Raw genomic sequence first — 12328 nt, 5'->3', positions numbered from 1 at the left:
CTGCCCTTGTAGAAGTCTTTCTAGGGCGTCCTGAGCGTGGTTTGTGAGCAGGCAAAATGTCATCTGGCAAATCTCTTGCACGTGCACACCACTTCCTCACTGTAGACTTTGCACAGCTTAACTGTTCACTTATTTCCTTCGTTTTCTTGCCTGATTCACGTAGAGCAATGATCTGGGCTATTAACTGCTTGCTTCTATAAGCTGCATCGGCCATGGTAAGGTCACAGGCAGTGGTAAGGTCATAGGATTGGAGCTACCAAAAAAAAATGTACCGCAGACACTCTCTCACAAATACTTCTACAAGGGCAGATACCATCATAAAACGAACTCTAGAGGCATCTCCTCGTAAGACAGCAAGGGTAGTGAAGGAACAGAACCCTGGGGTGTTTGGTGAGGTGTCTGTGAGGACAGTGTCACGAAGGGTGCATGAGCTTGGTACGTGAGTCACCAGCCTGTTGCTAAGCCACTTGTCAGCAAGAAGCAGAAAGCCAGAAGGATTGAATTTGCCAAGAAATACTCTCACTGGACTGAGGACGACTGGCTTGACGTTTTGGGGTCTGACAAGGCCACCTTCAGTGTCACCTGTAACCGTGGTGCAAAGGTGTACCGGCGACATGGAAGTGACCCGCTTGACCCTCGGTACATCAAGGGTACTGTCAAATTCCCTGATACTTTAATGGTGTGGGGCTGTTTCAGCAGCAAGGGCTTGGGGTCATTAGTAGTGTTACCCAAGAACTTAAAAGTGAACCAAAACGTGTACTTGGAGCTTCTGTGTGAAAATTTACCTGAATCATTTGAAAAAACAGGTGCCACAGTTTTTCAGCAGGACGGTGCCCCCTGCCACACTGCCAAATCCATCACTACTTGGCTCAACGACTGTGAAGTGAACTTTATAAAGGACTGGCCAGGTAATAGCCCTGATTTGAACCCAATTGAAAATTTGTGGCACATTATAAAGAAGAGGTTACAAGGCAACGACGTCAGCTCTATACCCAAGCTCGAGGCAGCCATTCAGGAAATCTGGGATAATTTGGAGCCTACAACCCTCCACAACCTAGCTGCTTCACTTCCACGTCGTCTTGAGGCTGTGTTAAAGCGCAAAGGACTCCCAACCAAGTATTAGGTGAGTATAAATCCAATAAACATAATGATTAATTACATTTTTGTGCATTTTTGTTTAGATTCGCTGAGGCGCCGCGAACTTTTGTCGAGCACTGTATGGGAAATTAAATGGGTGGGAGTGATTTCTATGCCTTTTTCTTTTTGGCTAACCACCCCCTCCCCCCATGTAAGGGGGGGGAAAGCCTTTGGTATATGTATGTATTATATATTGGATGCTACCATCAAAATATAATATCTGTGACAACAAATATATATAAAATTCAAATGCTAGAATAGGATGAAAATTAAATTAAAAACATACAAAGACAGCATTTAGTTAAGATTAGCTGGGATCAAAACAAGTAGGATGAAAATTACACATTTTAAACAATTTAGTCAAAATGTCAAAAACAGAATACATATAAATCAAATGCTAGAACCCAATTATGTTTAGGGTGACATAAATATATGAAATTCAAATGCTAGATTAGGATGAAAGTTAGATTCAAGTTGTATGATGTGAACCTACAGACACAATTGAAATTCTGGAATCGCAACAAGATTAGGATGATAATTACAGACAAATTCCAAATGCTCAAGTAAAAATGACAAATGTAGTATATACTTGAATCAAACATTAGAATCACTCACAAATTCAGTTTAAGCATTAAACATTGCTTGTGTGTACTTAGTTGGTCTGTAAAAAAGAGAGAGATAGTTAGGCAAGAAGCTTTAGATGTATACATATATAGATTATATAATAATTTTTTTTTTTTTTTTCCTATTTCCATTTTTTCTTATTATTTTATTCTCATCAGTGTCACTTTGATAATATGAATTTTGTTAATTTTAATTATTGCTTCTGCATTACATAAATTTATTTCTATAGCTTCAGATTTTCTACAATCTTGAGAACTGTCATTTATTTTAATGTATTTACCCTCCATCTATCAGTGGACTAGTTATTTGAAGATGTTTTTGTGTGTATCTTGTAGGATTAGAGACAACTGTGCATATTTTGTTTAAGAACATTTTCATTTAGTGAAGGGCTGTTTTGTGTCTACACTGTGGTGAGGTAAGGTGTTGTGCAGAGGTGGTGAAGGGAAGCAAAACAAGCCATCCCAGTGTATTCATGTCTTGCTTACCCTTCTAAGGTTTCAGAGAGGTTTTAGCAAGTGCAGGCAATTATGGGACTTATGCTATGTTGTATTTAGGCAGGTTCTTGATTGAAGGAGGGTGGAGAGGGGTTGTTGGCCTTATTAAGTAGCTGTAACAAGGATAACATTGTGGACTGCCAGTGTATATAAGACAAGAGTTAGTCTGGCTCAAACTGTGAATAAAGAAACTTAAAAAAGAGCAATCTCACATTTGGTAGCAACCATTTAGCTGAGTGCTGTACTTGTAGATCATTGGTGCAGATTAAGGCATAATTTTCAACATACCATTGGTATGAAAAAAGGAAGGATTGTGCAGAGTAGTTTTGGTAAGTAGTCAACTCCTGAATAGTCAGAACTATATGAATAAGAGCAGGAAGTCATACAAGGCTATGAGAACTATAAAACACTGACATTCACAAATTAACTGAGAAAATATTTTTAAAGTTTCTGAACATAAAGATGTCAAAAAATAAAAATATTTTGAAAGAAAATTTATTAATGTTATTAACTGTTACTGAATGTTAATATTTGTTCAACAAGTACATGCAGATTTCACCAAGTAGTCCTGGTGTGTCTTGGTAGGGTTTTCTCACAGTATTGAGATGATTTGGACACATGGAAAGAATGAGTGAAGAAAGATTAGTAAAAGAGGTGTGGAAGGAGTGGAACATGAGGGGGCGACCATGGATGAGATAGATGGAGGGGGTAAAAGGGGCATTGGGAATGAGGGGAATGGAGGGGGTAAAAGGGGCATTGGGAATGAGGGGAATGGAGGGGGTAAAAGGGGCATTGGGAATGAGGGGAATGCCTATTGAGGAAGGGAGAAGACAGAAGATATGGGTTAGTGGAGAGTGGTTGTGTATGGATGATGCCGTGATGCATGGAAGGGAGTGCGTAGGGGATGTAGGGAGGGAGTATGTTTGAATGATATTTTTGGTACAGCCCTAAAGGATTTCTCCCCATCTTCTCTTTTTCTGCATGAGGGGATGGAGAGGGGGGTAGCCAATTAAATAAAGTGGCCTTGCTGTGGATATGCTATGTCTTGCCACATTGCTTCTGACCCAGGGCAGTGGGTGAGATGCAGGGATGACCTATCATCCAGGAGGAGCCAAGATAAGATGGAGTGGAGTATGTGGGGATGGAATGGGTGGGAGTAGATTTTATGCCTTTATTTTTTGGCTACCTCCCATGTAAGGGGGAAAAAGCCGTTGGTATATGTATGTATATGTATTTTTGTTTTAGGGTGCTTGATTTAGTATGTAGTTGATAATATATGATTTTAATGAATTGAATAAGGAGACTAATAGTTCATTTATGGGTTTGTTCCCTTACAGAATATCAGTAATGGCACAACTGATCCAAACTTTACTGAGTTTTTCTGAGCAAGCAGGTGAAATAGCACGTGCAATTCGATGTGAACCACAGTTATTTTCCTTACTGGTGGAAGAAAAAGGTGAAGGAGAGAAGAATCAAAGGTTTGATCATGACTTTAAAACCCTTGCTGATGTTTTGATCCAAGAAAGTCTGCGACATTGTGTTACTCAGCAGGTAATGTTATCATTAAAGATTTTGCTTGTTTTCATTATTTCCTTTTCCCAGAGCATCTTCAGAACAGAGAAGCCAGAAAATTTTACTTTTTATTAAAATGTTGCTTCTTTCCTTGATGTTATTGATTAACTAGAAACTGCATCATATCAAATTATTTCTTAGTAAACAATAGACAACAATTTGTTTATTGACTATAGTTATAGCCTGTAGTTGTAATAGGTTACATTGATTGTTGTCACATTTTGCATTCAGTGTGTACTTATTTAACTATTTATTGAATGCTTGTGTTTAGATAAGTCAGCCTTCAGATTTTGAAACCATTTAGTATAGGGTGCCAGAGATATTTCAGTAGAAGAAAAAGGTATGTACAGGTAACTCTCGATTTACGCGAGATATAGGTTCCTAGAGACGTCGCGTATATCAAAATCGTGTAAATCAAATTAATTTTTGCCATAAGAAACAATGGAATATGGGGGGGTATGTTGGATTTGGTCCATAAAAGTTGCAAATGTTTGTACAAAAAACACATTTTATTTGGCTAATAAACGTACAGTACATACTGTAAAATACTAATAATATCTAATTCTAAACCTTCTAATGTATTTATAAAAGAGAAAAACAATTGTACACTACTACTTACGTAGTTCTACCACTCATCACTCACACCACAACAATCACTCACTACCCTCACTGTCCAATTGTTCTGGCACATCTACATCCACCTGCACTTCCACAGCTGCAGGGTCATCCACATCCTCTTCTGTCATGTCTTTTTGCACTGGTGCTTTTTTGAAGAATTGCAACATGGTGGTCTGGCGCTGTTTCTTTTGAAATTCTGTGTGTAGCAGAACACTGCATCCATGACTTTTCTTCTAACTGTGCTGCTACGTTCCATATTGGGGTCCATGTTTTCAAATTTGTCAATAGAGTCCTTAATTAAGTTGTGCCAGGGCTTCACTAAATCCCTTGGCTGTCAATCCCCATCCCTGAGTGTCTTCTGCCACCGCTATTTCTGCTGCCGCTTCCACCTCTTCTCTTTCCCGTTTGCTTTCAGCTTCCATTTCCAGCAGGTCTTCGTTGGTTAGTTCTTTCGTGTGTGACTGTAGGAGCTGGTCAACGTCCTCTTCTTCCACCTCTGTAAGGCCGAGATCTTTTGCAAAGGTGACGGTGTCCTTGTTGGCCTTGGCGACGACTTCGTCCACAGTAAAACCTTCGAATGAATGCACAAACTGTGGACACACTTTCTTCCACACACCATTCAAACATTTTGTTGGCACCTCTTCCCAGGCCTGCTTTATGAATTTTATGGCGTCCTTGATGGTGAAACCCCTCCAGAAATCTCGCAGTGTCACGTTGTCTTCATTTGTTGCCTTCACTGCTGCAGCCATTGTAGACCTCAGGTAGTAGGACTTGAATGTTTGAATGATTCCTTGGTCACAGGGCTGCACCAGAGAAGTTGTGTTTGATGGTAGAAAGGCCAGCTTGATGTTGGCACTCAGATTTTTAAGGCTGAGTGGATGACTGGGAGCGTTGTCTACCAGCAGTAGGATTTTGAAGGGGATGCCTTCCTTGTTGCAGTAGGCTTTCAGCTCACTGTGCAACTTGTTCTTGAAATAATCACTGAATATGGCCCCAGTTATCCAGCCCTTCTTGTTGGCATACCAGTGCACCAGCAGGAACGCCCAGTCATAGCCCTGAAACACGTCAGCCTTAATTTGAACTTTTTATATTTCAGTTAACAGTCTTACAGTACGCCATATGCCAGCATTACTGCGACCGCTGTAAATGATTTTCAGAAAATAATACAGTACATTATACTTAATAAAACACAACCTTTTTATATTTTATTAACCAGTCTTACCTTAAGAGATCGGGTTCTCAGAGTGGTAGACAAGGACCGGTTTGAGCCTGCAGTCCCCCTCGGTGTTGGCCCCCAGCAGCAGAATCAGGCAATCTTTGGAAGCCTTGAATCCAGGCGCTGACTTCTCTTTCTCAGCAATGTAGGTCAGCGCTGGCATCTTTTTCCAATAAAGGCAGGTTTCATCCACATTGAACACTTGCTTGGCTGTATACTGGCCTTCTATGGTCCTCTTCAGCAAGTTGGGGAATTTCTTGGCTGCTTCTGTGTCCGCTGATGCTGCTTCGCTAGTCACTTTTATGTTATGAAAGCCATGTCTGTTCTTAAAATTAGCAAACCAGCCAGAACTTGCTTGAAAAGATTTATAGGCGCCGTCACTGCCTTCGATATCCTTGATGAGACTCTTTGATTTTTCTTGGATGGTGATCATGCTCACGGGAATATTGTCCTTATTTTGGCGTTCGATCCATGTGGCCAGCATTTTTTCCATTCTTCCCATGGTTGACGATCTGATATAGGATGTTCTCTGTATTGACCGGCTTGATCCTGATTAACCCCTTCCATACGGTGCCGCACACGTAGGCGTCATGAGGACCAAGTGGATTCGCGACGCTGCCATATCGGCGTCTTGATTATATTTATTGTAGTCACCCCTGTGTTTTTACATTCTCCCAAATGTGCCCTGAATCCCATTCTCTGTGGTTTTCATAAAATCGCGGGTGAAAGAGAGAACGATCGATATAAGCGGTGACTATATTTTATGATGCGAGTATTATTACGACACGTCATACGGCTGGCATTGGCTGCTGCCCGCGAGATTTAAGTCCCGTACCAAAGTGGTTAAGCACTTTCCCGTATTTTAGCAGCATTGTCTCGGATGGTCCTTAGAGTACTCTCCTTCAGGCCTAAAGCATGGCATATGACTGAAGTTTTCTGTCCCTGGTCATATTGGTCTAGAATTTCTATTTTCTGCTCCAGTGTCAGTGATGTGCACTTTCCATTCTTCCCCGCAGGGCCGCTGGTGCTTGCAGAAGATGAAGGACGTTTTGGGGCCATGATGATAGGCTGGTAGTACAGTATAATAGTATGCTAATATGAGGAGGTCTGTTCTCATTGCTAGTAGCAGAGCGAAAGAGGGTTGTAAGCCAGTAAACATTGAATGAGGAGCGGGAAGGCCCACCACCTGTCGGCCGGCCACGGAACTCTCTGGCGGACAGTTTGAAAATGTGATTGGGCCAAATCGCGTCTTAGCAAATAAATAGCGTAAATTAAATTAATTCCAATATTTTTTAGGTCTCGTTATAACAAATTCGCACACATCAAAGACATGTAAATTGAGAGTTACCTGTATTTACCTAGTTGTATTTTGCGGGAAGGGCAGCTATGCTCGTGGTGTCCCGCCTTTGTATCTTGCAATGTCTAGTTTGCTCTTAAACTCATGAATGGTTTTTGCACACACTATTTCATTGTCCAGTTTGTTCCAAGTGTCCACCACTCTATGTGGAAAACTTTTTCTTCACATCTCTTCTGTAGCTATCTTTTTTATTTTCTTTCCATGTCCTCTTGTGCTTCTCTTGTCCCAGTTTAACAATTCCTCTCTATCGAGTATTTCTATGCCCTTCATTATTCTGTAGATGGTCAGTAGGTCACCTCTCTTCTTTGCTCAAAAGTCGGTACCTCCAGTTTAGCCAATCTCTTCTCATATGACAAGTTTGCACATGCAGGTGCCATTTTTGTTGCTGCTCTCTGGATTCTTTCTATTTTCTTTATATTCTTTTTGGTACTGGGTGACCACAATGTCGCTGCATATTCTAGTCTAGGGCTTACCAGTGTCACCAATATTTTTTTTAATAATTTTTTCGTCCAAATATGTAAATGCCACTTTTATTGATCTTGGCAAGTTGTAGGATTCTCTGACAGCATCTGCTTCATGTGCTTATATACTTGCTTGTCACAGCTTTGCATCTCTTACTTCCAATTTATGTTTAGAATGATTGTATACATCTCAGCCTGTGAAAGGACCAAGGATAGGTTTCCCACTAGTGATGTTCCTGCAAGATAGACATCAGAGAAAATAATCTCCACACTGCCCGTTTTCAAAACCTAAATGGTGCTGGTGTGTCTGGCATATGCATTTGCAGCATGCAAGATAGTGCAGGTCCATCTATCTACATAGCAAAGGTTTCTTCCCCTTTATAATGGAGGTATCCAGCCATGGCATGCACCCACCCCCACACAGAGTGGTAGATATGTAGAACAAATTGAATGAGGCAACAGTGTGTGCAAAAACTATACAAGAATTTAAGAACAAACAAGATGCAGAAAGATACAAAAATGGGTCACTACAAGCATAGCTCTTTTCCCATATAATACAACTAGGTAAATATGTACCCCATTCCCATATATCACCTATTTGTTTCTGTTTCATCTTAGCTAATGATATATCTTGACCACTAGGTAGTGATATAAATAAGATTTTGTTTATTCTCCAGCTTACCCTCCCCTTCATATTTGTGTTTAATGGCAGCAGTAAAACATGACTGAATAACTTGTAAACATACCTATATTGTATATTTTAATTATTCTCCTTAGTTGGGTCCTAGTATGGTTCAGATGATAACTTTTACATACATATACCAAGAGCTCTTTCCTTCTTACCAGGGAGGTAGCCGAAGTCAAAAGGCATAATTCCACTCCCACCCATTTCATCCCCACCCATTCCACTCCCATCCACCACCCCTCTCTTCTTCTTATCTTGGCTCCTCATGAATGATGGTTCATCCCTGCATGTCGCCCATGGCTCTTGAGTCAGAAACAATGCAGCAAGATACAGCACATCCACAGCAAGGTGGGTTCATTTAATCAGTGACCCCCTTCTCTTTCCCCTCATGTAGAAACATTGAAGACAGGGAGACATTTCATCTCAAACACATTTAAGCTCCTCCCCTATTATGTTCCATGTTTCTATCCAATAGAGTGCAGATAACATATACCAACATAGATGGATTGATATCAGGAATCAATGAATTGAATGACTATCTAGATCAAGAAAAAACAGATATACTGGGGATTGTGGAGACAAAATTGAAAGGATCATTATCACCAAATAGTGTAGGACAAGGATTATATAATTGTTGGTACAGAAATAGAGGAACAACGCAGGGTGGAGGAGTGATGTTACTAACCAAGAAAGGCCTAAATGTGACAAAAATCGCAGAAGGAAAGAACAATGTGGAATTCATTATGATAAGAGTTGAGGATAGAGGTATGAAAAATAAAAAATATGCAGTGATTTATGTCCCACCTAAAACTCACGCATAGAATGAAAGTGAACACCCTAAAATGCTGGAAGACACAAGAAAAACACTAAATGAAATACTAAAGAAAGAAGGAAATCTGGTAATTATGGGTGATTTTAACTTGAAAGAAATATGTTGGGAAGAGATGACTGTGAAAGGTGGAGAAGATCATTGGGGAAACATATTACTGGAAATGACACAATGGGTCAAGGAAAACATCAGATATAGAAATAACAAAGAACCCTCAAGATTGGATTTTATATTCACATCAGAACCCAAAATTGTGGATAAAATTGAATACAAGACACCAATTGGAAAAAGTGATCACACACTAATAGAACTAGAATTAAATGATGAAGCAAATATAGAAATTAACAAAAAACATAGAAAAGGAAGACTAATGTACAACAAAACAGATTTTGAGAAACTTAGAAAATTCTTTCGAGAAGCAAATTGGAAAAAAATTAATAATGAAGAAACAAAGGTGGAAGAGAAATGGACAATTTGGAAGGAAATCTATAATGAAGGTGTGGATAAGTATGTACCTAGACAAAAACATGAAAGGGTATATATAAAATCCTGATATAATAAAAAGTGCAGTGAGCCAAAACACAGAGGAGATAAAGCCTGGAAAAGGTGGAAAAAGGTAAAAAAAAAAAAAAACTGAGAAATGGAAAATATACACCAAACTAAGAAATGAATATGTAAAAATACGTAGAGAAGGAAAGAGAAATTATGAAAAGGACATAATATATAAATGTAAAGATCAACCCAAATTATTTTATAGATGTAAACAGCAAGCTAAAAATAAACAGGAAATACATAAATTACATCAAGGTAATAAAGAATACACAGAAGATATGGAAATGGCAGATGTTATGAACAAACATTTCAAATCTGTATTCACCAAAGAGGGAAAAAATCTACAAAACTGTGATCAAAGAATTGAAGTAAGATTTCCTCCATTGAAGAAATTAAACATTACTCGGAATGAAATAAGGAATCAAATACTAAAGCTTGACATCAACAAATCACATGGCCCAGACGGAGTTGCAAACTGGATAATGAAGGAATGTATAGACGAACTAACAAGAAAAATATACAAAATAATTGAATGCTCACTCAAAGAAGGAAAATTACCAGGAGACTGAAAAAATGCCAATATAGTGCTGATATATAAAGGAGGAAATAAGGGAGACCCAACAAATTATAGACCAGTGTCCTTAACGAGTACAGTAGTTAAAATTTGTGAGAGAATCATCAAAGATGTGGACAAAATATCTGGAGGAGAATAATATACTGAACCCGAGGCAATTTGGATTCAGACAAGGAAGATCATGTACCACTAATTTAATTTGTTTCTATTCAAGATCGATAGATATATTGCAAGAAAGGATGGCTGGGCAGACTGTACATTCCTAGACTTACAAAAGGCATTTGATAAGGCACCACACAGAAAATTACTATATAAATTGGAAACAATAGGAGGCATACATGGAAAGCTATTGAATTGGATGGAGGACTTCCTACATGGAAGAAAAATGAGAGTGGTGCTCAGAGACAAATATTCAAAATGGGAAGAAATGAGTAGTGGCATCCCACAGGGATCAGTACTAGCTCCAGTAATGTTTGCTATATATGTAAATGACATGGACGAAGGCATTGAAAGTTACATGAACTGCTTTGTGGATGACACAAAATTATTAAAGAGAATAAACTCTGAAATAGACTGTGACTCATTACAGAGTGATCTGAACAAAGTCTCAGAGTGGAGCAAGAGATGGGAGGTAGAATTCAACATCAAGAAGTGCAGTATAATTTAATTTGGAAAAAGCAAGAAGAGAATAACAGGACAGTATAAAATTGATGGAAAAGAAGTAAAGAAAGTAAATTCTGAAAGGGACCTAGGAGTAATCATCACCAAAGATATGTCGCCAGATACATACACTTAACCCTCAATTTAACGGAAAATGCGTGCAGACCCTTGTCCGATATTTGCAAAAGTCCATTATTTGAAAATCGGGTCCATCCATTACCAGTACCGGATACTGGACATAAGTATGTTACGTAGAAAATTGTCCGTTAGGTTTCGGCATGCACATACGTATTAGATATGTAATAAAAAGCTATAGTACATACATAGATATACCAAAGGCTTTTTCCCCCTTACACAGGGGTAGCCAAAAAGAAAAAGGCATAGAAACCACTCCCACCCATTCCATTTCCTCTATATTCCACTCCCCTCCACCCTCCTCCCTCCCTCTTATCTTGGCACCTCCTGGATGACGGGTCATCCCTGCATCCAAGACACAGCACATCCACAGCAAGGCCGCTTCATAAATTCGGCGACCCCCCCCTCTCAGTCCCCTCATGCAGAAAAGGAGAAGACGGGGAGGAATCCCTTCGGGCTGCATCAAATTTTTTCTCATACATACTTCCTCAACCCCCATCCCCCACCCACTCCCCCTCATGCATCACAGCCTCTTCTATACACAACCTTTCTCCATTCACCCCTATCTTCTGTCCTCTCCCGTTCTTCCTCCACAGACATTCCTCTCTTTTGTAATGCCCCTTTTACCCCATCCATCCATCTCATCCTAGGATGCCCCCTCATATTCACTCCCACCTCCACCTTCCACACTTCTTTTACTAATCTTTCTTCACTACAGTACATATGTATAATGATGTATATTACATATAAAGAAGAAATTGAACCATTTCTTACCTTAAATCTAGTTGCTGGTATTTACATATGTACAGTACAGGATCTCCATTGGATTAGTGGTGCCAGTCTGGGGGCTGGCAGGGCTGACTGGGCTGGCTGGTGCATCAGCTGTATCCATGGTGCCCAGGTGGGGGCTGACAGGGCACACTGGGCTGGCTGGTTCATCAACTGTATCCATGGTGCCAGGCTGGGGGCTGGCAGGGCTGAGTGGTGCATCAGCTGTATACCTAATATGCCAAGCTGGGGGCTGGCAGGGCTGACTGGTGCATCAGCTGTACCTGATATGCCAGGCTGTGGGCTGGCAGGGCTGACTAAGGTGGCTGGTGCATCAACTGCCCGGCTGTGACTTGGGGGCAAAGAAGCTGCTAATTTTGGTCTGCTTGCCTGTCATGTATTGTTCTCTTATAACACTCCCTCAGAAGGTGAAATTGTGTGTAGTGGTTACAAGCTTCGGGGACTCTGCTGTATGTGGTGTAGTCCAGCAGCGTGTCCACACAGTACAGTAATGGATATGTGACATTTTTTTCTTCTTCACTTCATCCTCATCCTGTCCATCACTGCTGTCACTTTCCTTAGCCTGTGTCACTGATGCAATAATGTCTTCGTCATCCATCAGTTCATAGGCATCCTGATTTTCCTG

The 12328-nt window shown here is 40.1% G+C and overlaps 1 protein-coding gene across 9 annotated transcripts in view; it reads left to right on the top strand.

Moving 5' to 3' along the window:
* The window catches only part of Ipp (inositol polyphosphate 1-phosphatase), a 58163-nt gene that overhangs the window by 9289 nt on the left and 36546 nt on the right, over window positions 1–12328 (top strand). For 7 of the 9 annotated variants that reach the window (XR_012967292.1, XM_076201705.1, XM_076201706.1 and 4 more), the window contains exon 2: window positions 3593–3806. Coding sequence is in view for 8 of the 9 variants with exons in the window: in XM_076201705.1 (XP_076057820.1) it covers window positions 3603–3806 (204 nt within the window). In the remaining variant the exon portion in view is untranslated. Of the gene's footprint in view, window positions 1–806; window positions 1124–2404; window positions 2585–3592; window positions 3807–12328 lie in introns of those variants that run through there. The other 2 variants (XM_076201700.1, XM_076201702.1) reach the window with 2 other exon arrangements.

Source organism: Oratosquilla oratoria, chromosome 18 (genome assembly GCF_046742065.1).
Source record: "Oratosquilla oratoria isolate Oo_2021 chromosome 18, ASM4674206v1, whole genome shotgun sequence".
Classification (NCBI taxonomy): Eukaryota; Metazoa; Arthropoda; class Malacostraca; order Stomatopoda; family Squillidae; genus Oratosquilla; species Oratosquilla oratoria.
Note: the sequence above shows the minus strand (reverse complement) of the source record. Positions and strands in the feature narration are given on the sequence as shown.